This window comes from Prionailurus viverrinus, chromosome E2 (assembly GCF_022837055.1).
Source record: "Prionailurus viverrinus isolate Anna chromosome E2, UM_Priviv_1.0, whole genome shotgun sequence".
NCBI lineage: Eukaryota > Metazoa > Chordata > Mammalia > Carnivora > Felidae > Prionailurus > Prionailurus viverrinus.
Genome location: NC_062575.1, coordinates 27,961,762 through 27,986,822, shown reverse-complemented (window position 1 = coordinate 27,986,822; position 25,061 = coordinate 27,961,762). Strand labels below are relative to the sequence as shown.

The window sequence follows — 25,061 nt, the reverse complement described above, 5'->3', positions numbered from 1 at the left end:
TCTGTATTTCTAACCAGCTCCCTCGTGACCTCCAAAGCTGCCGGTTCCAGCTCCACACTTATGAGTAGCGACAGACAGATGGTCATGCCTCAGTGTTTCTCAGAGTGTGGTTCCCAGGCCACCTGCTTCCAGATGACTGGGGGGAGGGGGCGGAACAAGCCCCACAGAACCTGAGTCTGCACCCGAGTGACGCTGGTCTTATTCATCCACGTGGGCTGCAGACTTAGTAGGTTTCCTACGGATAATGTGTTGAAGTTAATAGAAGAAGTTTTTCAAAGACCAGGTGGGGAGCAAGTTTGGGACACCTGCGTCCAGTCCCGTGTCAGTCACTGGCTGCCTGGGACACAAGCATCATGGTCCCCATTATGGCCATCTGCTTCAGTGCCAGCCACGTTGTTGGGGACCTTCGACACACTGTCCGCCTTACTCTGCCCAAATGCCCTGTGAGGTGGGTACTATTATTGCCCTGTCTTTCTTGATTTGGAGCCACAATTAAGAGAGGTCACACACCTGGCTCCGGGTCACACAGCAAGGAAGAGGGAGGAGCCAAGAGTGAAATGCAGGTCTGAGTGGTCCCTCAGCCACGTCCTGAGCACTTGGAGCCTCAGTTTTCTCATCTGTAAAATGGTCTGTCTACCTCACAGGCTGGCTTAAGAAACACGGAGCCTTATGAGGCCAGGGCTCCATGTCCATCTGCTCTGGGCTCCCCAGCCTGGCTATCCTCGGGTCCTCTACACTCTGCCCCACCCTCCCTGGAGTTCTCAGGCTTGGGGTGGGGATGGTAAATAATAGCAAAGTGCTGGGTACAGCCTGGGAATCTTAGCAGGAAAGAAAAGCTCATCAAGACACGTGGAGTCTAGGATGGGCCCTTAGCAAGCCTGGGTCCCAATTCCCACTCAGACATGCTCCGTTGCTGCCAAACCCTCTTTAGATGGCAGTTCAGAGAGCTGCATTCCCAGCGAGGGGTGGCAGGAGGGCTTGACTAGAAGCGGGGTTTCCGCAGGCCTCCTGGAGTCCTGGGAGCCTCCGGCAACGCCCCTGGGCCTTTGGAGTACATCACCAAATTCTGCTAATGTGGCCTGAGGTGAGACAGGTGTAGGGATGGAGGGAGAAGGGATGGGTGCCCTTGGCCAGGCCATCCCCAGCCTGAAAGTATCCTCAACATTCTGTGCGCCCCACCCCCACCACACACCTACCTTCTGGGCTGGCAGCCACGGCCTCCTCCTGTGGCTCCTGCAAACAGGGAAGTGCAAACAGAAGCTGTGACCATCAACCTTCCTCCCGGCCCTCCCAGACCCTGTTGGGAGATCTGTATTCAAGAGTCTTCATGGGCCCCGATTCCCCTCCTTACCCTGCCTGACCCATCAGGCCCTGCCACCCCACCTTCTGGGGCATCCCAGGAGGTGGCCTCTACTGTGTGGAGAGTAGGGCATACAGGAGCCCTGGGCCCCAACACCTGGATCGGTGACTTATAACAGGGGGCCTTCTCACGCAGCCCTGTGCAGGTGGGGCCCAAACAACTAAAGCGGCCACCAACAGCACTCCCTACCTGAGTGCTGCACTCCACAGTATACAACTGTGTGCGACACCCCAGGGAGGGGATGTTAACCCCATTTTACAAAGGTGGCCATTGAGTCCCAGAGTGGGGAGGTGACTTGTCCAGGGTCACACAACCATGTGAGGACTTCGGTGTCCAGGTCCAGCTGCTCCCCACCCACGGGCCCGTCACCCCAGGCCCTTCCTGATACCACTGACCTCCGGCATAAGCAAGGCTTTCCGTACCCACCACCCTGCTCCCCGGTCCAGCGGGCACCTTGCCAGCTGAAACTCCTCCTGTAAACAAAGTAGACAAAGCCCCAGCCCCTTCTGCTGATGCCCACCCAGGCTTCAGAGGTAGTTGGGTACCCGGCCTGGTGTGGCTCCATACCTGGTGGGCGGCCTCCTGGGGCTGGGTCCTGCCTACTCCGCTCGGGTGCTCGCCAGCCTGTGCCACCAGACAGCTATCCAGCAGGACGCTGCGACCGAGGGGGAGGAAAGGGCTAGCATTAGGAGTGTTAGACATTTCCTGAGCCCTGCTGAGAGCCAGGCCCTGTGTTGGGAGCTGGTACACAAAGATGTCCAAGAATAGGTCCTCACCCTCATGAGGCTCCCCACACGGGACAGGCTGACCAGTTCTGCCTAGGAAGGAGGCCTGCCTGGAGGAGGTAGCCTCTGAGCTGGACCTCAGGGATGATGAGTTGACCATGAGGAATAGGGAAGGGGGTCCAGGAAGGGGGAATAGCACGTACAAGGAAAAGCGGGATGGATGGTTTGAGGAACTGTCTGTCCTCTGGGTGGGTGTGACCAAAGGGCACAAAGGCATTTCCCCTCTGTGAGTCTCCAGGAAACTTTGGTGACGCAGGCAGGGCAGGGAGTACGAGAAAAGTGAGGCCCAGAGAGGTAATGTGACCCGGCCAAAATCACACTGCAGATTGTCTTATACCACACAAACCTCGAATGCGGGCCCTGGTTCTTTCCATGCCATGAGATCAGAGCCACACTACCGCTGCTGAAGGGGTCCCTGGCCCAGGCTCCAGGTGTACATGGGTGACAGGGGCCAGGGGTGCAGAGAGGGTTATGGTTAGAGAATCTGTGCTCATCTGAGTCAGCAACCCCACTTGGCTTAGAAAAATCTTCTGATTTTCAAGAGGAGCCTGAACTACATGTTTTAAAGGTAGAATCTCCAATCTTCAAGTGCTGATAATTAATCCAAATTAATATATTCATAGCAATATATAGATAAAAGAGCTCGTCTACAAGCGAAACTGGACCCTTAGATGCCTGTGTGCAGCCTCTGGGTTAAAATGGTGACTCAGAACCAGGAGCCAATGTGACTTTTGTAATTAGAATTGGATCCTGGTTCCTAGTGGCCCACCCTACCCAACCTCTGTCAGCGAGGGCTCACAGAGGGTGTTCTCTCTGGCATCCAGAAAACCTGGATTCACTACCTTCTCCCCAGAGGGCCAAGCCTCAGCCCTCCTGAAGTGGGTGAGGAGGTGGGGACAGAACTGCAGCCCCAGTCGGTTTGGAGACCGCAGCAGGAATCAGTCAGCAATCGCATTGTCACAGCAGCCCCCATGGGCTGTCGCTCCCCATATCCTCACCCAAACAACACTGAGAGGCCGGGGCTGTGACTGGTCCTAGCTTAGCAATCAAAGGCACAGAGAGGGCAGATGGCCTGTCTACGGTCATACAGCTGGCACAAGGCAAGCCTGGATAAAACACAAGTGTCTCTGACCCTCAAGGCCATGTCCGTAATACTTGGTTGCCTGCCTCTGCTCCATGTGACACGGAGGAATAAGTCCAGGGTCCTGAGATCTGAGCACCCAACTCACTTCATTTCCCTTCATTACATAGCTCTTTCCATCAAAAGGGGCCTCAACTGTCAGGATCATACTACCCACTCTGTCCAGGAAGAAACAGATTTTCTTAAAGAGATTTGAGTCACAAAAGCAAGGCACATGATGACTTTCACGGGGCCTGGGCACTTTAAGGTTTTGTGGGCTCCTTCCTCCTTAAAAGTAAAATAAAAATTATATTCCGTGACTGCATTTATATGAAGATTCATATGTTCAAACATTCTCTTCCATCGAAAAGTTCATTTTGGTGTCTGATTTTTTAAAAAATTAAAATGCTCTTGAAGGCCCCTAAAAGTATGGTGGGAACTACACCCTTCCCAGTTCTCGGAACACAGAGGCCCGGCAAATGAACTACCACAGTCCAGTGAGATCTTGCTCATTCCAGAATCAGGCCAGGAAATCACTGTATGGCCTTGAACACATCACTGGGAAGCCCTCGGGCTGCCTCTGTTTGCTTATCTGTCAAATAGGGAGGAATTGCCCAGGCTGCACAGCCTGACAGATTTGAGTGAGGTCAGAAGGGCCAGTGAGAGTCTCATGAAAGTCAGAAAAGACTTCCCATATCTGGTGTTGTTCCTGGTCCTCCATCTATCAACACCAACGAGCAATTCCCCTCGTTTGGGCCACCAAGTGTTTGCTTCGGTACCAACTCTGCCCTTGCCGGCAGTACACCCCTGGACATACAGGGTACTGTCTCCGAGCCCCAGTTCTCCCATCTGTGAAATGGGATTAATAATAGGTGCCCAGACTCTGGCATAGCAAACAAGTGTTACTCAAATGGCAGCTGCAGTCACGATTGTTCTTGCCATGACTGCTACTAACACTAGAGAAGGGAGCGTCCTGCAGGGTTATGAATCACCCATGTGGATTAGGGAGTATCTTGTACAAACATCTCCAGCTATCAAGATACCTAATGAGCCCTACTGTGGCCCTGTCAGGACCACCAGAGGTTGTTTGGGAGCTATGTACCCAAAGCCATGTTGTTCCCGGTCGGCGATTTGCCCAAGGCCCCCTCTTGCCCATCCCAGAAGCAGCAGGCCATCAACTTCTAGAAACTTCCCAAATCCCAGAGATTTCCAAGTGGAGGATCACACAGACTCGCTGAGGTGGGCATCCCGGAGAACCTCCCCACCCAGCTATCCAAGTTAAAAGTGCAGGGAGTAGCTAAGAGTTGCCCATCCTGCTCCTCCTCCCCCAAGTCCCCCGGCAGGCTGTGCCCCTAAGCTAAGGTCCTCACCAGGCACCCCCACCCTGAAAGAAAGAAGGGGAGCCCTTAGGACAAAGCAGCCACCTACTTGGGTCTCGCTGTCTTGGCCGATAAGAATGCCCATGACGCAGGAGTTCAGCTGGGGGCGATGGTATTCATCCCAAGCCCCATGTCGGGTGCCCACAGGTAGACAATTTGGAGAGCCCCGGTCCAGCCCCCGAGCCTGCCAGGCCAGCTCTGGAGCCAGTGTGGCTCGGGTAGCAGATGAGCTACTGATCCTTCCTGCTTCTAATCAGATTGAGGGAGTGTGCAGGCGGTGGGGAACTCTGCAGAAATGCCCCCAGGGAGGGCAGGTGGGGACCAAAAGGCTGTGGTTGCTAGGAAAAGCCGAGCTGTTGCCGGCAGAGACCAGGTCGCTAGGCGACCATCTGCCTGTTACCAGGGCCCGCGCGCACGTCATCAGTAACCCCTGTGCCTCTGCAAAGCTGGCCAAGAGCATCCTTCCCCAGTCAGTGACAGCTCAGTCCACTTGCCCACACCTGACACCCTCTGGTCCTGGCCCTGGGATCACTCAGCTCTCTCACCCAGTGCCCGCGTCCCTGCCTAGGGCCCCGGAGCCCAAAAGTCCCCTGAGTTTGAAACTCTGGGTAAACATTTGTATGAATATGTATGTGTGTGCGGCACTTGTGGGTAACTGTACATGTGTGTTTGTGTGCATGAGCATGCACACAGGGCACAGCGTGCCTATGTGCAAGCATGTACCAATGTGCCTGTGCATGTGGACACGTGAACAAGTGTGCTGAATGTGCTTGTGCACGTATGCAGGCTGTGTGTGGGTATGACTGTGTGCATACCCGCACATATAAGTGTGTGCCCAGCCCAGCCCGTGTGTCTGTGTCCGTGTAGGTGTGTATGAGCAGATACGTGTGCATGTACCTGCGTGTACCGTGCACTGAGAACATGCATGTAGTTAGTGCATGTGTGCGAGCACACTAAATCACTGGTGTTCGGGGGGTATTTCAGTTCAGGAGCAGTGGCATATAAAGGGGTTTTCAGGCCTCCGTGTTGGGCACACAGGTTTAGTCGGGGGACAACTCCCCACCATGAGCACTAACAAACCAGCACTAACAAAGCTAGGCGGCACCTAAGTCTTCACCCAGGAGACGGGCTATCACAGGTCAGTGAGAGCAGCCTGGCTCTGGGGGGCCCAGAGGGCAGAATGTGGACCACATTACAGAAACCATAGGGAGACACGTTTATTTTTGGTGGAAGAAGTCATCTCATAATCAGAGGTGTATATGGATGGAATGGACAGCCTTCAAGAGGTCATGAGCTCCCCATCACTGGAGGCAAACAAGTAGCCATGTGGTCTCCTGCCAAGGATGAAAAAATTCCATGTGAACAAGGGATAGGTGGACTAAAAGCAGATGACACAGAGCAGGCCTCCAGCCCTGAAGTCCTGTGTTGTCTCGTGGTATAACTATTTCCCGACTGGGACTGAAAATAACCCTCCGCGGGGATGAGAACATCAATGACCTTTGATGGCGCGCTCACTGCGACCAGGGTCCTAATATGCCCCATACACAGCTGGCCCATGACCGTTTCACAGAGGTGTTAGTATCCCCGTTCCACAGACGCGGAGGCAGAAGCTCTGTGCAGTGTGCACTTGCCCAGGTCACTCTGCCAGGAGAAGCAGAGCCCGTGCTTCAGGCCAGGGCCAGAGGGACAAGTCAGCGAAGAAGGGTGTGGGCCAGGGGGCACCACAGAGAGCAGAGTGACAGGGACAGGGAATAATGCAAGGCACAGATGCAATCAGTCTGGCCTGCCCCATGATGACAGCCTCTTCACGGCTCTCCCTGCCTCAGTCTCCCCACAGTGCAGCTGCCAGATCACGTCTGGATTTCCCCGCTCAACAACCTTCAATGGCTCCCCATTGCTCCTGAGAAAGCAAGTCCCAGGTCTTCACAATCTGGCCCCCAGCCTCTGAAGCATCATCTCCCCACCATGTCCACCAGCTGCAGTGTCACTGTCCCCCCGACATGCGGGCTGCTTTTGAGGCAGCAAACCACTCCCCCCTGTTCGAAACCCCCAGGACACTCTTCTTGTCCCCCCACTCTCTTCATTGTCCCCCCCTCCTCCTCATGGGCACTTCCTCCCCAGGCCCTTCTGTTTCCTCGGATCTCCCTGGCTCTGCTCTGGCCTTTGGGCCTCTCCTCTGTCCACACTGGCTCCCCCAGCATCTCCTCCAGCCCCGCGGTTTCTGGTTCCATCCACACGACCAGACTCCCGACGTTCATTCTCCAACCTCTCACCCCCGACTCCACGCTCAGGCCCAACTGCCTGCTTGCTGTTCATCTCCCCACGCACCCCCCTCCCCATCTGTCCCGCACTGCTGAACACCTTCCTCTCAGTCTTTAATTATTGAAATACGTTTGACATATAACATTGTGTGAACTTTAGGCATACAGCATGTCAGGTTGATGAATTTATATATTATGATATGATTGCCACTGTGCTAATTAGCACCTCTATCGTGTCACAGAATGATTGTCAGTGGTTTCAATAATTAAGGTGTAGTTTGATGATTATAACTGTTAGTGGTTTCTGATCTCCTTTCTTTTAACTGACTTCTCTGTGTGTTCCTGTTGAAATCTTTATGGATGTGGGTGGAGAATCAACCATTAATGGGCAGAAGAGCAGAATCCAGAACAGCCTTCAACGGCACCCATGGGACCGTCATGGACGGTGTGGAGGGGGACACAGCCCTATGCCTTGGTTTGGTTAATTACAGGGGCTGTGAGCCTCCCGCATGGGCCCATTCACTCATCCATCCACGCGTTCAGCCGACATTTATTTGGCGCCTGCTGTAGCAGGCACTGTTGTAGGATCTAGGTACATGGGAGTGAGCACAACAACCCCCCCCCCACCCCGAGGAGGCTGTGTTCTGGTGTGTGTGTGTGTGTGTGTGTGTGTGTGTGTGTGTGTGTGTATAAGCATCTGGGAGGGTGTTAAGGGGTGGGCAATATGAGTCTCGGGTCATTATGAGTGCTGGGGGGGACCCCCAGCTTCCCCAGCCTCCCTGGTCAGTACGCAGCAGCACACAGCACAGAACAAAGGAAGGAGCTCCCCCACCCTGAAAGCCCCCCCGTCCCACACTGTAACCCCTCCCTGGGCCATCCCTTGTGGGGAGGCTGAGAACACACAAGTGCCTTACTTAGGCTCCTCCTCCTCCTCTTCTTCCTCTTCCTCTCCATCTTCCTCCTCATCTTCTCTTTCCTCTTGAATCTGGGGCAGCTCCCTGAGTTGAGGTCAGAAGCAGGAGGTGAGCCCACTTGCAGCCCCACCCCCAGTCCATCTCAGGTCCCATGACCCCTGAAACCAGACCCGAAAATCTCAACCAAGACTTGACCTGGGGAACCCCACTTGAGCAACCTCAGGCTCCCTCTAGCAGCAAGGCCTCTCCACGGCATGAGGGGCCTGGCCCAGCCTCCACCATCCTAGTGGCAACCCTGGGTCAGCCTCTGAGCCTCTCTGGGCCTCAGTTTCCCCACCTTTACAATGTATGTCATGGGCCTGAGGACCTGACAGCTTGAGGGGTTATCACCAAGATCGCTAGAGGGAACAAAGATCATTATGTCCCTACGGAGGGCAAGTGGGTAATCACTACCCTAGGTACCCATTCCCATGCCCAATGACCCTGGAACCCCCCTTCTGCAAATTTATCCTGCAGGCCTATTCATGTGCATGTGCAAGAGTGTTTGTTGCAAAATTGTTTACAATAACAAAATTTCGCAATCACAAATGTATATAAATCCTGGCACATCCACACAATAGAATACTATGCGGTTGTTAAAAAACAATCTGTGGATGATCTCTATGCACTGAAGGTGGAAACACCTCAAGGTATATTGTTGAATGAATAGAGCAAGTTGCAGATACATAGGTGCGTGTGATATGCTATCTTGTGTGGGGAAAAAAAAAAAAAAGGAATCATGCCTGTAAATGCTCAGATGCTCCCTGGACCAGCACAGAAGAAACTGGCAGCTACTGTCTCTATTCACAGGGAGAGGACTGGATGTCTGGGGGAGGGAGGAGGAGGAAGGAGTAGAGGCAGGTTTGGCTCCTGTTCTATGTCCTTTGATACCTTTGGGATTCTGTACCATGTGCCTGTTATCTTTCCAAATGATCATTTGTTCCAGGGCCTTCTCTGGTTCCCACCTGGGCATCTCCTCCATGGCCTCATTCTCCTCTTCATAAGCTGGAGCTGCCTCTGAGCCCTGCGGACTGGTGCCCCGGTCCTGATACTCGTCCTCCTCCCAGTGAGGGTCAACCTCTTCTAGGACGAGATCGGGCTCCTCTTGGCCTCCAGGGAGGATGCAGACTGCAGGGGACACAGGGCACAGGGGAGAGTGGGCTTGGGCTTCTGAGTCCCAGGGACGACACAGGGGGCCTTGGCCATCACCAGCCATGGGCCAGCTCTCAGCCAAGCAGCAGAAACAGCACCATTATCCACAGGACCGTTAGCAGCCAGATCAGTGCTAAAGTGACAGGCTGAAGCCCATGATCGTTCACCCTGTTTCCTTCTGGTCATTTCCCCCCTTTTTTTCCTTTTGAGATAGAGCTTCAATTACAGTTAGCTTTTGTGTCTCCTTAGGGCCCCCGTTCTTGGAGGTTTGTGCAGAAGCAGAAATAATGCTTCTAACCACAGCATCATAGGAGATACGGAAGATCCAAGCTTGGGGTCTGCCTTGGCACATCCAGGTGCAAGGTGACCCGACATGTCCAGAGGAACACAGAGAGAGCTTGTCTCCTGCATGTTCTCTAGATGCCACCCACTGGTGACAGCATACCAAATGCTCATAACCTCAGCACCCATTTCTAGCAGTCCTTCCCTCCTGGGCCTAGAGGCTCCAGCTTCTGCGGGGATTGACCTTCTGGCAGAGATGGTCCCACCTTCAGATAGGATCTGTCATTTTCACCATTTCTCCACGTACTCAGGTCCCTGACAGTGCAAACAGTGTGGGGCTGTGAGCTCGGCGGAAGTGGGTGCAGGGGACTCCCATCAGGAACCTAAGTCCCCCGTAGTCAAGAGGAAGGGGAGAAGAGAGGAGATTGTCTAGATATCAGGTGTTCCCAAAAAGCTCCAGGATCTTGGTGATCCTTAAGCCAAGCATGAAATTATGAATAGTGACTTTAAATGGGAGTTGGTCTGAAGTCTTATCCTGTGACTTTGGAAAGTATTGCTCATGGTGTAGAAAAAATAATAATAATATAATGGCAGCTACATTTATCGAGCACTTATATGTTCCTAGCCCTGTGCTTAATGATATACATGGATTAACTCAATTAGTCCTCAAACCAACCTTTTGAGGTGGGAATAATTGTTACCCCCCCCCCATTTTATTTTCCTTCTTTCATGTTGTTTCCTCATTTACAGATGAGCAAACTGAGACACAGGTTCACAGCTTCTGTTACAAGGTGTGTCCCATGTGCCAGGCACAGGGATGTCCGCTTTCCAAGCCTGCTCCTGCCTCCTGGTTCCCAGGTATAGACATTATCCTGCCTCACACAGAGGCACCCGCCTGCCCTCCAGGGAAATCCCCTAGACGCATCCTGAACTAGGCTTTTCCACGCGGGTCCTGGCCCCTCCAGCCCTACAAACACCCCTGGGGTTTGACCGGGGAGGCTCATCCAAGCGTGGCCCCGAATCCAGTGGTGGGACATGTCACACGTGTCATTCTAGACTGCCATCCAGTAACAGTGTAGCATCTCTGCCCTGAGCAGCCACTTGGGGTACAAGTCCCCAAATGGCATACGGGAGACAGAACAAACATCCCCTGGCTCGTGAGCTCATTAGCTTTCACAGCAACCCTGCATGGTGACAGCATGGTGACAATAGTACTCTCGCCATTTTATAAAGCACAGAGCCAGCTCAGAGAGGCTAATGACTTGCCCAAGGCCACAAAGGATGTCAGAGGCATTGCCAGGTCTCCTGACTCCCGATTCCCTGGTGTGCTACCCCAGGCGAGAAACATGCCCCTGAGTGCCTCCTGGCATGGGTGGCCTCTCCGTGCTGGGCACTGCATGACCCCAGCCTTTGGTGTCCTGAAGAGTTGATGCCGTCTTTGTTTACATCCTCGCTTTCTTTTTAGATACTGTTTTAGTGAGGAAGCATTTTACAAGCTTTTCCTCCTTTCATTTCTGGGCCAGGCCGCTGAGCCATGCCCTATACAATCCCCATTTTACAGCCAGAGATTCTACGGCTCTGAGAAGAGGCTGGTGGCCAGGGTACCAGAGGGGAAGGGCAGGCACGGGGTACTCGGCCACACAGATCCAGTGGCAGAGCTCCCTGCAGGCCTGGTGGAGCCCTGAGACCCTCTCGTTAGGCATCGGAGTCAGAGCTCCCTGGCTTTTTCAGGGCCCTGCCCCTGGGTCCAGATGGGGCCACTGAAGCACTGTGGGTGTTCAAGCTCATACGGAAACTCCTGCTCCATCTGGGGCTGAAACTTTGCTCCTGGAGCCCCTCATTGTCCCGCCACCTCCTGGCCAGCATTCTCTGCCAGCCTAGGATGTCCCTCAGGGCAACTGAATGGGGTTCTGGCTCCAGGAGTGAAGGTCATCAATTGCATCTGAGGAAGGAGCTCCTATTTCCAAGATCAGCAAACAGGGAGGCGGGAGGCATAAAATCTAGGTCAAGGCCCGCACCAGACCCTGGGTTGCCGGCAAAGCCCAAGTTCTGGCTTATCCTCCCTGGCATGCCTGGGTCCTAGATGCTTTGGATGCGGCCCAAAGCTCAAGAACCCTGATTCCATTGCTTTCTCTGCCTCCAACGCTTGCTCAGCCTCAGGGTAGTCTTTGTGAAGTCATTCCCCTGCTCAACCACCTTCAGTGGTTCCCCATTGTCTATAGCCTAGTCCTGTAAGATCAGGCCCTACCCTTTTTTTTCCCAATATTTATTTATTTTGAGAGAGAGAGCACATGTATATGGGGGAGGAGCAGAGAGAGAGACAGAGAGAGAAAGACAGAATCCCAAGCAGGCTCTGAGCTGTCAGCACAGAGCCTGACTTGGGGCTCAATCTCACAAACCGTGAGAGCATGACCTGAGCTGAAACCAAGAGTTGGATGCTTAACCGACTGAGCCATCCAGGCATCCCAGGCCCCAGTTTTTCTGGCTTTAACTTCTGCATCAAAAACTCGGGATTTGCTGAGGTACCCAACACTCTCCCTCTCCCACCTCTAGCCATTTGCTCACTTTATTCCCTCTCCTGGGTTGTCCTCCCCTCACTGCCAACTGGGGACCTGAAGGGTCTCAAAGTCAAAGGCTTAGGTAGCCAGGGAGATGGTATTATAGGTGAAGGGGGGGGCATGTGCCGCCTGCCCTCAGGAGTGTCCTCAGAAGCACAGCATGGGTCTATTATAATTGCTATAGAGAAGCCAGACTTATCCAATGCAAAGCCACCTTGTTTTTAGATGTTGGCAACTAATTCTAATATTTAAAATCACTCCTTGCCCCAAACACAGACATCTGTGGGCCAGCTGGGGATCAAGATCCCTGGCAAACTCCTCCTTCCTGCTACCCCAGTACCATGGGCCACATTAACTCAACCACTTTTCAAACCTAAGTACTCATTTTAGCTTCATCTGAAGCAAATATATCATGCAATCGCAGCTTTGATGTGCTAATTTATGCTTTTTAATGTCACCGAAGTCATGTGCCGTTGTCCACCGCTGGACCCCAAACTCTTCGAGGGAGAGAACACAGCCTAGCCTAAGGGGATCCTCTTCTGGGAGAAACTGTGTCCCACTGGGGCACCGCCTGTGTGTCAGGCACCACGCTGAGGGCTGTGCAGGCGACCTCTCAAAGAGAGTCCTCCATGGGCTTCCCCACAGTCTTCTGGTGGGAAAATCTCCTGCTGTCTAGCCTGAGTCCCACAGGCTGCCCTTGGCTGCCCTTCTTGCTTCCGTGGAAAGGCGCCGGCTTTGGTCTCAGAGAAGGAGCTGTGGGACTGGCTCCCTTCACCTAGCCTGGGAGTGTGGGGAGCGGCAGGGGGGTCACTGTTCAAGGAGGGCATGGGGTCAACAGCCACCTCTTCCCCCTCCCCTGCAGGTCTTCAGGGCACCCTTGTCTCCTTCCATCCATCCGTCCATTTGTCCATCTGCGCTCTCCCAGGATCCCTTCTCTCTTGTTTCAGAGGCCCCCCGCTGCCGCCACGCCTGAAACAAGACAGAAGGGTGGGTGGCTGGGTGGGCAGGCGGAGGGAATGAATGAGCAGGTGCGTGAATGAATGAATGAAAGGGCAGGGAGGCAGGGGGTAGAGCTGGCAGCAGGAGAGGGAACTCCTGCCCCAGCCCCTTAGGGTCACCCCATAGAGTGGGTTGAATCGTGTCCCTCCGAAATATATATTCAGTCCTGATCCCTACAACCTGTGAATGTGACCTCATTTGGAAATAGGATCTTTGCAGATGTCATTAGTTAAGGATCTCAAGATGAGCTCATCGTAGATTTAGGGCGGGCCTTAAATCCATGACTGGTGTCTTTATAAGAGGAAGGAGAGAAGATCTGACAGACATGGAGGAAAAGGCAGAGATGGGAGGCCAGCTAGCAGCCAAGGGACCCGGAGGACTGCCAGCAGCCACCAGAAGCCAGGAGAGAGATATGGGATGGTTTCTCCCTAGAGCACCAGGAGGAGCCGACCCCCCAGCACTTTGAGCTGAGGCTTCTGGACCCTGAACTGTGAGAGAACACATTTCTGCTGTTCAAAGGCACCCAGTTTGTGGTCCTTTGTTCTGTCAGAACCTGGGGAGCTAACACACTGGGCTCCTGGCCCCGCTGCCCCAGTGCCCACCCACAAGCCACACACTCCGGGTTCACGGGGAGGTCCTGTCCACAGCCAGCTGAGCACCCTGCCTCCTCCAGAGGAGCAGAGAGGAGGAGGAGACAAGGCCAGGGGCTCTGTCTTCAGAGCTCTCAGTGGCCCCCACTCTGGAAGCTGTGCTCCAGGAATTTTCTGTTCCTTTAACCTTGACAACTGCTGCCAGGCCCAGCGGATGCTAGTCGCCGCTCTGTGACAACTTGCTCTGTGACCTTGGGCAAATCCCTGTACCTCTGTCAGCCCCAACAGCCATGGGGGTCCCTGCTTTGCGCAGACTCCACGAGGCTGAGCAAACCCTGCTCTGAAGCCTACCCCTTACAACGTTGTCACCATTATACAAATCCCATCTCCTCCCATGGCCACTCTGCCAGACTCTGCCAGACTCCGCTGCATGGTCAACTGGTCTGTCCGTGCTCCAGGCTATGGTGGCCATCCTCACCCTCAGGGTGCTCATAAAGACCACCATCAGCCTGGCAGAGTTAGGGTTTTCTAGCCTAGGACATGGGTCCTAGGGACCCCACCATGGTCTGAGGGCCTGTGTCCAGGGTGGAATAGGGCCACCACCCACTGGCCCTCAACTCTGCTTTGTTCACCTCTAGAACTTATCACAGGCCTGGTACATAGCAGGCCTTCCATGACCTTTATGAATGAATGAATGAATGAATGAATGAATGAATGAATGCCCTGTACACCACATGCTTGTCCCGAGGCCATGAAATGGAGGAAGAACAGATTTTGGACCCTGGCCTTCTCCTCCTAGCCTCAGTCGATCCCTCAGTACTAGTGCAGGGCTGGGATAAAAGGCAGCACACACCTCCCCACCCTCCCCACCCATAGGTAAGGGGAACCCTCCTGCCTCACTGGAGCTGGAGTTTATGGGATCTAGTTCCTCCAGGGAGACCCCATGCCTCTCCCCTCATCCCTCCACCGGGACTCTGCCTAGCCAAACCCACTGGCCCAGGGGGAAGTGGGGAGCTCTCTTTAGGTGTTCCCAGAGGAAGGGGATCCATCCGACTCAGCCTCACAACTGTTTTCTCTGGGTAGAAACTGGAAGGCAAGCCAGGTCCCCACCACGTCTCTCCCCAGCCACCATGTGGCCCTGGGCCAGGCTCTGGCTACCTGGCCGGGCTGACCTGAGATGAGGCCTGCAGGACATGGGCTCTCTCAGCTCCAGGTCAGGAGGCCCCAAACGTAGCCCCCAAGTAAGTTCAGGCCTGGCCAGCAACCACCCCACTGTGCACTCAGACCAAGCAACCCTCTCGGAGACACACACGAGGACCCACTAAGGTGTCACTTACCGGTCTGCACGTCACACGCCACAGGGGAATCAGGTTCCTGCATGGGGAGAAAAATGCCGTGTCCTCCTCACCGGCCTCCCTGCTTCCACCACCCCTCCCGGCACACACAGGGGCAAGAGGGCTTTCCTCACCCCTATCAGGACACCCGCAGAAGGTCCCATGGCTCCCGGCTCCTCTCTGGTCTGCTTCCCCCCCTCCTTTCTCAGAGCTCGCCCAGTGCTCCAGGCACTGTCCTCCCTGGGTCACCACTTGGTCCCACCTCAGCTCCTTTGCCCAGGCTGGGCCCCCTGCTTGAGCAGCCTACCTTCCACTCTCCACTCTCCATGTAGGGAAAACCTCCTCCCAGCCCTCCCCGGAGGGTTGTCTCAAAGCTGCGTCTGCAGGAGAGGCCTCTCCCCAAAGCACCACACCTTCCCCTGCCCCAGCCCCGTACTCGAGGGGGCCCCTCCTTTCTGTGGGGGCATCTTCACCACAGAATGTTCCTGCCACCAGGCCCTTTTCATCCTCTTGGAAAACTCCAAAGCTGTGTTTCCTCAGCCACCCGCAGAGGCCACATGGACACAGAGCCTGCAGGCTCGGCCTGCAGGTAAGGGCGCCCTGAGGATTTCTGCCCACCTCCTACCGAAGCCAGGACTGGGACCAGGCCTCTCGCCTCCCAGTTCCAGGTGACAGTTGTCAGGTGGCTCAACCGGTTAAGCCATCTGACTCTTGATCTCTGCTCAGGTCATGATCTCAAGGTTCATGGAATGGAGCCCCATGTTGGGCTCTGTGCTGACATCATGGAACCTGCTTGGGATTTTCTCCCTCTCCCTCTACCCCTCCCACACATGCTCTCTCTCTCTCTCTCTCTCTCAAAATAGATAAATAAACATTTAAAAAAACAAAAAACAAAAAACCAGTCAACAAATAAACCTTAAAAAAAGATATACAGTTGTCCCCAAGAGAGAAGGACCAGGTGCTAGGTTCTTGGAGGGGGGGAAGAAGAGGTGACAGAGGACTTGCTCCCTCCACCCATCCATGTTAGAGTCCTAGGTTCTCAGAAATGCACACAGGGCTCTCTGCCTTCCTATAAGCCCCAAGCCCCACTTCTTTCCAGAACATTCCTGGTCTCTCTTGTCTCTGGTCCTTTGCACCTGCTGATCCTCTGTCCGAAGGGCTCTTCCTACACCACCCCCATGCTACCTCTCCCTAGGTTTCAGCTTGCAAGCCACCTCCACCAGAAAGCCTTCCTTCATGCTGGGGGGCAGTGGTGGGGGTCCTCCTCTGTACCCCACATCCTCTCTGCTCCCTCCATGGAAGCATCTCCCCCACTGATTATGGCCTCCTGGTTAGCACGCTGGGCCAGCACTTCTCAGCCCCGTGGCCGCAGCCCCTCAGGGAAAGTGTGTGGAATAAACGTGAGCTGACTAGATACACAGGCTGTTTCCCCGGGCCTCACTGCAGCCTCCCTTCTTCCTTCGGTGCCTTCCGTGCCTTCGGTGCCCCGCCCTCAAACTATAGATCCTTGCCTGAGCTCCGCCCCCAGCCCATCAGTCCTTGCCTCAGCAAGGCCCCTCCCACCACTCCCTAGGGCCCCGCCCCCAGCCCAGCACAGACCTGCTCACCAGCCTTCCCATGGAGCACGGGTTGCGGCAGGGCCATCTCCAGCCTGTGCCGGAGCCAAGCCATCAACCTGCAAATGGGAGAAAGCAGGCCATGTCTAAGTGGTGGGGCTCACGGGGAAACGGAGACCAGAGTCAGGTCCCTCCCAAGGCAGACAGCAAGCCCACCAGAAGGCAGACCAGAACCAGGTCTCTAGCCCCAAAGACTGTTGCCCTCCTCCCTCTGGGTACCGCTCAGACCCCAGCAGGTAGCTCAGCACCCACTCTGCCACCCCCACCCCGGAAGTGCATGCAGGTGTCTCACACACTGCCAGGGCAGGAGCATTTGGCAACACATATCCCGATTTTAAATGCATGCATCTTTTGGCTCAGCGATGCCAGGTTCTCAGATTTGCCCTACAGATTTACTTGCATGTGAGTGAAATGATGCTTGTACAAGCCACTGATGCAGTGAAAGAGTAGAAACAAGTTATGTAAAAGCTGGTACCACTCTATAATAGAGTACTCCGAAACAGTTGAAAGAGTGAAGCAGACCAATCCAGATAAAACCACCTCTAAGATACTTTTTATGTGTTTTTTGTCTTTAACTTTTTAATGTTTATTTATTTTTAAGAGAGAGAGAGGCAGAGAGACTCGAGCAGGGGAGGGGCAGAGAGAGAAGGAGACACAGTATCCAAAGCAGGCTCCAGGCTCTGAGCTGTCAGCACAGGGCCCGACGCAGGGCTCGAACCCACAGACGTTGAGATCACGACCTGAACCACTTAACCAACTGAGCCACCCAGGTGCCCCTGAGATGTACTTTTTGGTGAAGAAAGCAAAATGCAGAACAGGGTATGTAGTTTGCTGTTGTATGGTCTGTGTGTTGGTTTCAAGGAGAAATGTCCTCCCAGCTTGTTTGTAGGTAGAAAACGTGTTGAATGGCAGAGAGCTGTTGATGGGAAGAGACCCCAGAAACCCCTTTAAATTTTCTCCCCAGTGCATGGGTGACTTTGAAAATTTAAAAAACTAGTCTGGGGGCACCTGGGTGGCTCAGTCGGTTGAGCATCAGACTCCTGATTTCAGCTCAGGTCATGGGATCAAGCTCTGTGTTGGGCTCTGTGCTGAGCATGGAGACTGCTTAAGATCCTGTCTCTCTTGGGGCTCCTGGGTGGCTCAGTTGGTTAAGCGTCCAACTTTGGCTCAGGTCATGATCTCACGGTTCATGGGTTTGAGCCCCGCATCAGGCTCTGTGCTGACAGCTCAGATCCTGGAGCCTGCTTCGGATTCTGTGTCTCCCTCTCTCTCTGCTCTTCCCCCACTCATGCTCCGTCTCTCTCTCAAAAATAAATAAACATTAAAAAAAAATCCTCTCTCTCTCTCTCTCTCTGCCCCTCTCCCCTGCTCACACTCTCTTTTTTTTCTCTCTCTCTCTCTATCAAAACAAAAACCAAACAAACAATGTTCAGTGAAGTGTTGGATGTTGGGCTGGGGCAAAGCACTGATCCTGCTCCCCATGGAAGGCATGACATTTGGGGGGCTCACCTGGCAGGGTCCCCAGCAGGCGGCAAGGAGGAAGCATGGAAGGTGGCCTGGGGCTCTGAAGTTGGCTCTTCCTTGGGCTCCAGGGGGCCAGCAGTGGGCATGTTGGGGCTCTCCGGGGCCTGCAGCATGGGCTCCCTTTCCAAAGGGGGTCCTGGGGGCTCTAAGCAGCAGGCAGAGCAGGAGTCTAAAGATGACAAAGCAGGGCTCCATGCAATCCCTCATGGGCACAGGGGACCAGATCCCAGGCACCAACAGGACTGAGTAAGGAGCCCTTTGGAACCACTCCAATTATGCCTCTCATTAGACAGGGCACTGAGGCCCAGGAAGCTCAAGGGGCTTGTCAAGACCTCACAGGACGGTCCCACACCACTGGCTTCCCAGCCTGCACTGGGGAGGGGTTCCAAGGCCCACCACAACAGCCCAGCCCCCACAAGCCCTGAACCTCTCCCTGGCCTTGGTGAGGGCTAAGGTCCTCCCCCAGGATCCCTCAGGCCCCAGTGGCACCCCCAGCCCAGCCCTCCCCAGTCCCCTCCCTGTACCTGGGCCCAAGGCAGCATCTGCAGGCTCATCTCCCCAGTCCTAGATCAGAGACAGGGAGTGAGGTCACAGAGCAAAGTGAGCCCTGTGCACTTCCTCCCCAGCCAGTGGTGCCCAGAGCAGGCAGCAGGGGGCCCCCTCCTTCCCCACGAATCTGCTTGCTGTTTTGCAGTCACTCCTCTCCATCAAGGAGAACCCTCCAGGGAGGACAGCACTCCCTCTACGTGTCCCAGGGGTTGGGGATAGCCTGCTGGACTACACACATCCTTTCTGGGACCCAGAAACCCTCCCAGGTGGTCATCTGCCTACTCCCCCTTTTTCCTCCACTTACCTTGGAGCTCTGGGGGGGCTGAGGCAGCACTTTCTCCAGATTCTGCTCAAGCCACCTGAGCAGCCAGGGCCCAGGCCTGCAAAGGGGACAGGGATCAGTGGAGCAACCTAATCACCCTGACCTGAATGTCTGTTGGAATCCCAGGCTTCAACCAGTCCTTCTTCACCTCTGGTCCCATTCTGCACAGTGGGGACCTTGTATTGTACACTCTAGAAGGGTCTCAGGTAGTGGGGCAACTTCTGCCAGCCCCAAATTCTGACCCATGGCTGCACCAGGCCTGGAACAGCAGGCCCAGCCTTGGCCACCTGGGCCCCAGGTGAGAAACAGCAGCTGCCTGGGGACCTGAACGCAGCATGGGGGACTCCCTGTGCCTGGGACAGATAGGTCTGGCTTCATGGGTCTGTGAGCAGTGCAGTCACACAGGACCCCATACTTATAAGGGCCCACTTTTGATATTCATGCGGTTGTCACAATCTTAAACTCTTAGTGATTTTTTTAAAGGAGTCCTGCATTTTCATTTTGCATTGGGCCCCGCAAATTATATAGCTAGCCCTGGGGCAAATGGGTCCCAGATCCATCTGGCCTCCAGGCAGCCCCTCCCTCTTCAGGGGGAACCCACGTTCCCAGGGGATCCCATCCCCCCAGGTATGGCCCCAAAAGAAAGCTGGCAAGTCCTCTGGGGGACTTCATCCTAAATTGCTTTACTGGTCTCATGAGTCAGCCGAGTGGCCCCTGAGGACCCCTGATCTGGGCAGCCTCCAGGGAACAAAAAGAAATAGACCACAGTGACTGGAACAATGAATGAATGAATGAATGAATGAGTGCAATCACATACATTCATTCATTCATCCCCTCCATGCTGAGTCCCCTCCTTATGGCAGGCCCTGTGCCAGGCACCAGGGTTCAGCAGTGACCAGACAAAAGTCCCTGCACTCAAGAACCCAGCAGTCTAACAAATGAACAAGGGAAGGAATGAATGAATGGGGTGAATGAAGGTGAATACATGACTCCGGGTCCCCAGCAGAGATTGCAAACTGGAGGTTCCAGGCTTATCTGGTGGGCCCATAGTATTCTGAAAATTTTTCAGTTAGTTGGCAACATCTAAAATGTAAGTATTCCATAAAACCCTAAATTTCTAGCTTCTCCTAAAAAACTGGAGAATCTGGTCACACTGGGCCTGAACTCCTGCCAGACAGAGGCAATGGGAGCTGACCGGGGCCCTCTTAGAGAAGGACATGGCCTCCCCTGTTTGCCATAGTCCTCACCCACCCTTAATAACAAGACAGCCACCCACCTTGGTCAAGTCAAAGAAGTACAAAGCTATTGCCGACTGTGAGGCCAACCTATGTACCCCTATGTCCCCCACAGTGGTCCCAGCCCTGCCCCTGGGCTCCATACAATGCCCACATACACGAGCCCATCTATGAGGAACTCATCCATGACTTCTCCCCATGGCCTCCCACCAGAGCATCTCCCAGAAATCAGCACAAAAAACCATGGGAAGCACAGGGCCCTTTGGCTCCATTTTAAGAATGAGAAAAGTGAGGTCCGGAAGAGATGAGAGGCAAGTCCAAGGTCACACACTGAGGTGATGTGGTCCTGAACACAAGGTCCTCAGGTTTGGGCACACAGCTCCCCCAACCACACACACTATAGATGAGGTTCAGGGGCCAAACCATTGCTCAGGGATGGGGACTTACCCAGTGTCCTGGGCCCCAGGGGCCACATCGAGTCCATCTGCAGAAGAAAGGAAGGTGGTCAGCAGCAAGAGACCTGCCCAGACCCCGTCTCCTGGTCAGCCTCACTCAAACCAGGGTTGGAATCCAGAGCCAGGCAGATGAGAGTTCCCAGCCTGTGAGCTCTCCACAGGGGCAAGATCCAGCCCGAGCTCCGCTAGTCCCACCCCCAAAAAGCCATCCTGCCTCCTGGCCTTACCTGAGCTCCCATTGCTGCGTTGCCCAGGGATCTGTGCTCCTGCCTGCCAGGACAGACAGACACGTGAGGGCAGAGAGCCCAGACCCAATGGCCTCCCACCCTGCCCTTCCCCACCAAAACCACCTCAGCTCCCACCCCCACAAGTACCTGGGTGGGGCCTTCCAAGCCAGCAGCAGTAGTCTGGGCTGGCCCGCTGCTGAGGACCGGCTGTGGGACAACTTTCTCCATGCCTTTCTTGAGCCAGGTCAGCACCCAGCCACTGGGAGTGCTGAGGGACAAAGATCCGAGTTTGCCCTCAGGTCCCCGGCCCCTCCCTAATCCGACTGGCACTCTCTGGTGTCCTAAAGAACTTGGGTTGAATCCCAAATGTCTATCTCCCCACTGTGAGGCTTCAGATATGTCACCTTCCCCCAAGGATTGCACCCAACTCTGGAAAATGGCAGACACCAAACCTTGGCAAGGCAGGTATGCACAGTACCATCCTGAACCCACTCCCATCAGATACTTGGTCCAAAGCAGCCAAGTTCTAGTATCCTGCTTCCTGCTTAGCCTGGCTCCAGGGGGTCCCATCCTACACTAGGCATACGTCATGTGCTCCAGAAGGGTCAGAAGGGTTGAGGATTTCCTGTGGGGCGTTTTCCTTGTGGCTGAGATTGGGCAGCCTAAATATGAGGGTCACAGACTCACTGCCTGAGGCTAGCTGCTCCCCCCACCCCCCAAAAGATATGCTCACTTGGATAAGCACTGATGGTCTAACTTGGAGATTTTACATGAAAGTCTGGACTTCTGGCTTCAGTGGGAAAATCAGAAGCCCTGGCCACACTGGATCTGCATTTCTCCCAAGCACTGAGAATTCTCCAGCCCCTATTCTCTGTTTCTCTTGGTCACATTGCCCATTTGGCCCAGGAGATCCTTGCCTCTGCCTGAGGATCCCTTCAGCCAGTTCCCAAGATGTTCTGGACAGTTGCCAGCGAATGAGCGGAGACCTGAGACAGTGCTGGTCCCCACCCCCAAGTGGCTCCCTGGTTTTTTGGGGGGGGTGGGGGCTGGCCCCGAGGAGAGGGAAGGGTGGTGTGGTACCTGTTCACTTCGGGAACCACAGCAACCTGGGCTTGGAGGGATGTGGGTGGAGTAGGGGCAGCCTCCTGGGTTTCTGGAAAAGAATTCCCCATACTTAGATCTGGAGCCTCAGAGTACCTAGGGAGGTCTACCCTGTGAGGGAGGTCAAGTCAGAGGTAGGGGAAAGAGGAGAACCCCAAGGGAGTCAGAAGGCCAGGGTTCCAGCTCAGCTCAGCTAAAAAGTCCCCAGGAGCCCGATCCTCAACTTCTCTGAGCCTCAGTTTCTTCATCTGTGAAATGGGCCTGCCGGCCTATGAACTCTGCAAAGCCCTGAGAGAGAACATACTCCTCCCTGCTGCTGGCCCTGCCAGCCTGGGCTTCCAGCACTTACCCTGAGGGCCTGGCTCAGCTGTAGCCACTTCCTCCCCCTCAAATGGCTCCTCCGGTGGCTGGAAGGTTCAAACAGTTCCACGTAAGCCCTCAGGGAGACCAGCCCGGTTCAGGTAGGGGCAGCCCTCACCCCACCCACTAAGGACCCCCTCACCCCACAGGACCAAACAGCTCTATTCTCACATTCGTCCCTGTAAATCCCAGCAGCTTCACCCTCTACTTGGGACACTTCCTCCCTTACAACACCACGGGTTCCACATCCAAGGTGCCCCCCTACCAAGGTAGCCCCAAGCCTATCACCTCCCCCAGGAAGCTGCCCCACTCCAGTGGCCTGAGAACAGAGAGGAACACTGGAGACAGTTATGAAGCCTTGAGGCAAACTGAAGGGGAGAGGGAGGGGAGAGGACCCCCCACCAGCTATCCCTCTCCTGGGGGGGCCAAACCTGCCATTCCCCTGGAGCAGCTGGGTAGCAGTTCAGCATTTGCCATCTGCCTCTCATCTGCCTCTGTAGCTGCAGCTCCTAGTGCTGCGTGCACATATGTGCGTTTACAGACATGCGTGCACACACACACACACACACACTCATTATACATGTAAATGTATGAGCTCACATAAATGTCCATATATGTGCAGTTAGATGCATACATGCATGAGCACAAATAGGTACACGTGCAGTAACACAGTGGTGTGTGCATACACATGCACAGATAAGTGGATCTGCTCATACATGCATGTGTATATGCAAGACACAAAGCACATGTGCATATACGTTTGCGTATGTATACATGCCCCAATACACATGCATGTGCATAGAGGCACATGCAAAATATTCATATATACATGTGCATGCATGCAGACATGCACACATGCAAATGCCTGCAAGTGTACAGACACACAAACACATGCATATGCACACTCCCATACATTTGCATATATACACAGACACAGATACTTGTGTATACCTACATGCACATATATATAAGCTCAGTTCCATAAGCAGAGGCATCTACACGCATACACATGCACTGACATACAAACACATATTCACAAACACATCATTTCAAATGTACATCAACACACAATCAAATACACACATAGATGAATAAACGTGTGTGCACACACATATGCATGTATGCCTACACATACAAAGGTCTGCATCTGAACACTCACATGAGCCTGCATGCACAGATGTATAAAATATGTATGTATACAAACATGCAGCTACATACAAATATGTTCATACACACATGCATGCACAGAAACACAAACGTGCATACACAAAACACATGAATACATTCACAAACTCAGAAACACATACATGTACACACTCATACACTTATAGCATGTCCCACATACCCTACAGACACACCAAGGCATGTGACATACACGTGTGCATACAAATACATGTAAATACGTGCATGTGTTTGTGTGCACACAATTTGCTAATACATATGTATGCACAGACATACCACTTAAGGACACAGGGCATGCACATATGTGTACATACATGTGTGCATGTGCAAACACATATGCACACAAACTCTCTACCTGGGTGGTCACTGTTTCCTGTATATACCCCGTGCTGCCCAGGACAAGCCCTTCCTCTACGAGGCACGCCCCGCCTCACCATCTCCAGTCACAAGTGGGCTCACCCTCTGTGTCTAGGAGCAAACCCCACCAGCTTCCACTCTCCAAAGTTAAGATGATTCTCTCCCTCCTCTGAGCTCGCATACTTCTGTCTGATATACTCATTTGGCCCTCCTGGGAGGGGAGAGCTGAATCCAGTGTTGGAGCTCCCCAAATTCTCTCATCACCTCTGTCTCCTGGTAGAATGACCTGGCTGGTACTTGTCTGCTGACCCCCAGGGGCAACGTCTTATTCACCATTACGCTCCTAGCACAGTGCACAGGCCTGGCATCCATTAGATGCTAAATCAAATCTTTTTAACTGAGCTTCTGAACTAGTTGTCATCAGGCTCCTGAACGGATGGGATGCAGAACTGGCAAGTTTGGATGTGCTCGAGTCCCCTCGTAGAAGGTCCCCGGGGGGGCAGCTGACCCAAGCTGGGAATCCCAGAGCCATAAGGCCAGCATGGCTGCAGCCTCTTACCAGGGATTCGTCCCCTAGCTCGGCCTCCTTCGGAGCTGTTTTAGGCGCCGGCTCTGGTTCCAGCTCCGCCTCCAGTTCTGGTTCTGCCCCCTCCTCCTCCTCCTCCATCTTTGTCTTCTGAGTGGTCCCTGGGGGCTGAGGCAGCACCCTCTGGACCCAGCTCCACATCCTGATGCCTGTAGGAGACAGAGTCCTTAGGCCTCCCCAGAGTGTCCACTGCTGCTCCCACCATTTGGGCGCCACTTAGGTGGGTCACACATTTCCCTTTTCTCTCATTCATCTTTAAAAACATTTTTGCAAATTATTCCTCCAGGTATTCACCTGATAGAGATACTAAGGCCAAAAACGTGTATAAAGAGCTTGGTCACAACAGTGTCATAGCAAAAGATGAAAAACACCCAAATATTTACCTGTAGGGATCTGGTTATTAGAAAGTTCCTAAATGTTCACCTATAAGAGGAACGCATATTAAATAAATTACAATACATCTGATAATGGAATACCATGGAGCCATAAAAAAGGTGGATCAGTTTGAACTAATATGGAAAGATGTACATACTCTGGACTCCAGGAATGAACAAATCAGTTAAACTCTCTGTGCCTCAGTTTGCTTGTCTGTAAAATGGAGATGTTACAGTACCTATCTCGTGGAGATCATTGTGAGGATAAAATAAACTGGTGAGAACATGGCAGGCACACACTGAGCACTTAACAAATGGCTATGACTATTATTTGGTGTCAAGCAAGAACAGTAATTGTAGAATATCACATTCAGCATGATCCCAACATGGATTTTTAAAA

General features: G+C 53.7%; 1 protein-coding gene across 1 annotated transcript in view; it reads right to left on the bottom strand.

Moving 5' to 3' along the window:
- Positions 1 to 24,612, bottom strand: part of CNGB1 (cyclic nucleotide gated channel subunit beta 1) — a 63,951-nt gene extending 39,339 nt beyond the window's left edge. The window contains exons 1-15 of the mRNA XM_047834629.1: positions 24,261 to 24,612; positions 22,152 to 22,209; positions 21,782 to 21,854; positions 20,849 to 20,969; positions 20,702 to 20,744; positions 20,467 to 20,503; positions 18,767 to 18,842; positions 18,438 to 18,477; positions 17,899 to 18,082; positions 16,373 to 16,448; positions 14,777 to 14,813; positions 8,824 to 8,986; positions 7,820 to 7,903; positions 1,928 to 2,015; positions 1,197 to 1,233 (exon numbers count right to left, since the gene is read on the bottom strand). Coding sequence (XP_047690585.1) covers positions 1,197 to 1,233; positions 1,928 to 2,015; positions 7,820 to 7,903; positions 8,824 to 8,986; positions 14,777 to 14,813; positions 16,373 to 16,448; positions 17,899 to 18,082; positions 18,438 to 18,477; positions 18,767 to 18,842; positions 20,467 to 20,503; positions 20,702 to 20,744; positions 20,849 to 20,969; positions 21,782 to 21,854; positions 22,152 to 22,209; positions 24,261 to 24,428 — 1,285 coding nt within the window. The 5' untranslated portion in view covers positions 24,429 to 24,612. The remainder of the gene's footprint in view (positions 1 to 1,196; positions 1,234 to 1,927; positions 2,016 to 7,819; positions 7,904 to 8,823; positions 8,987 to 14,776; positions 14,814 to 16,372; positions 16,449 to 17,898; positions 18,083 to 18,437; positions 18,478 to 18,766; positions 18,843 to 20,466; positions 20,504 to 20,701; positions 20,745 to 20,848; positions 20,970 to 21,781; positions 21,855 to 22,151; positions 22,210 to 24,260) is intronic.
- Positions 24,613 to 25,061: the final 449 nt, after the last annotated feature.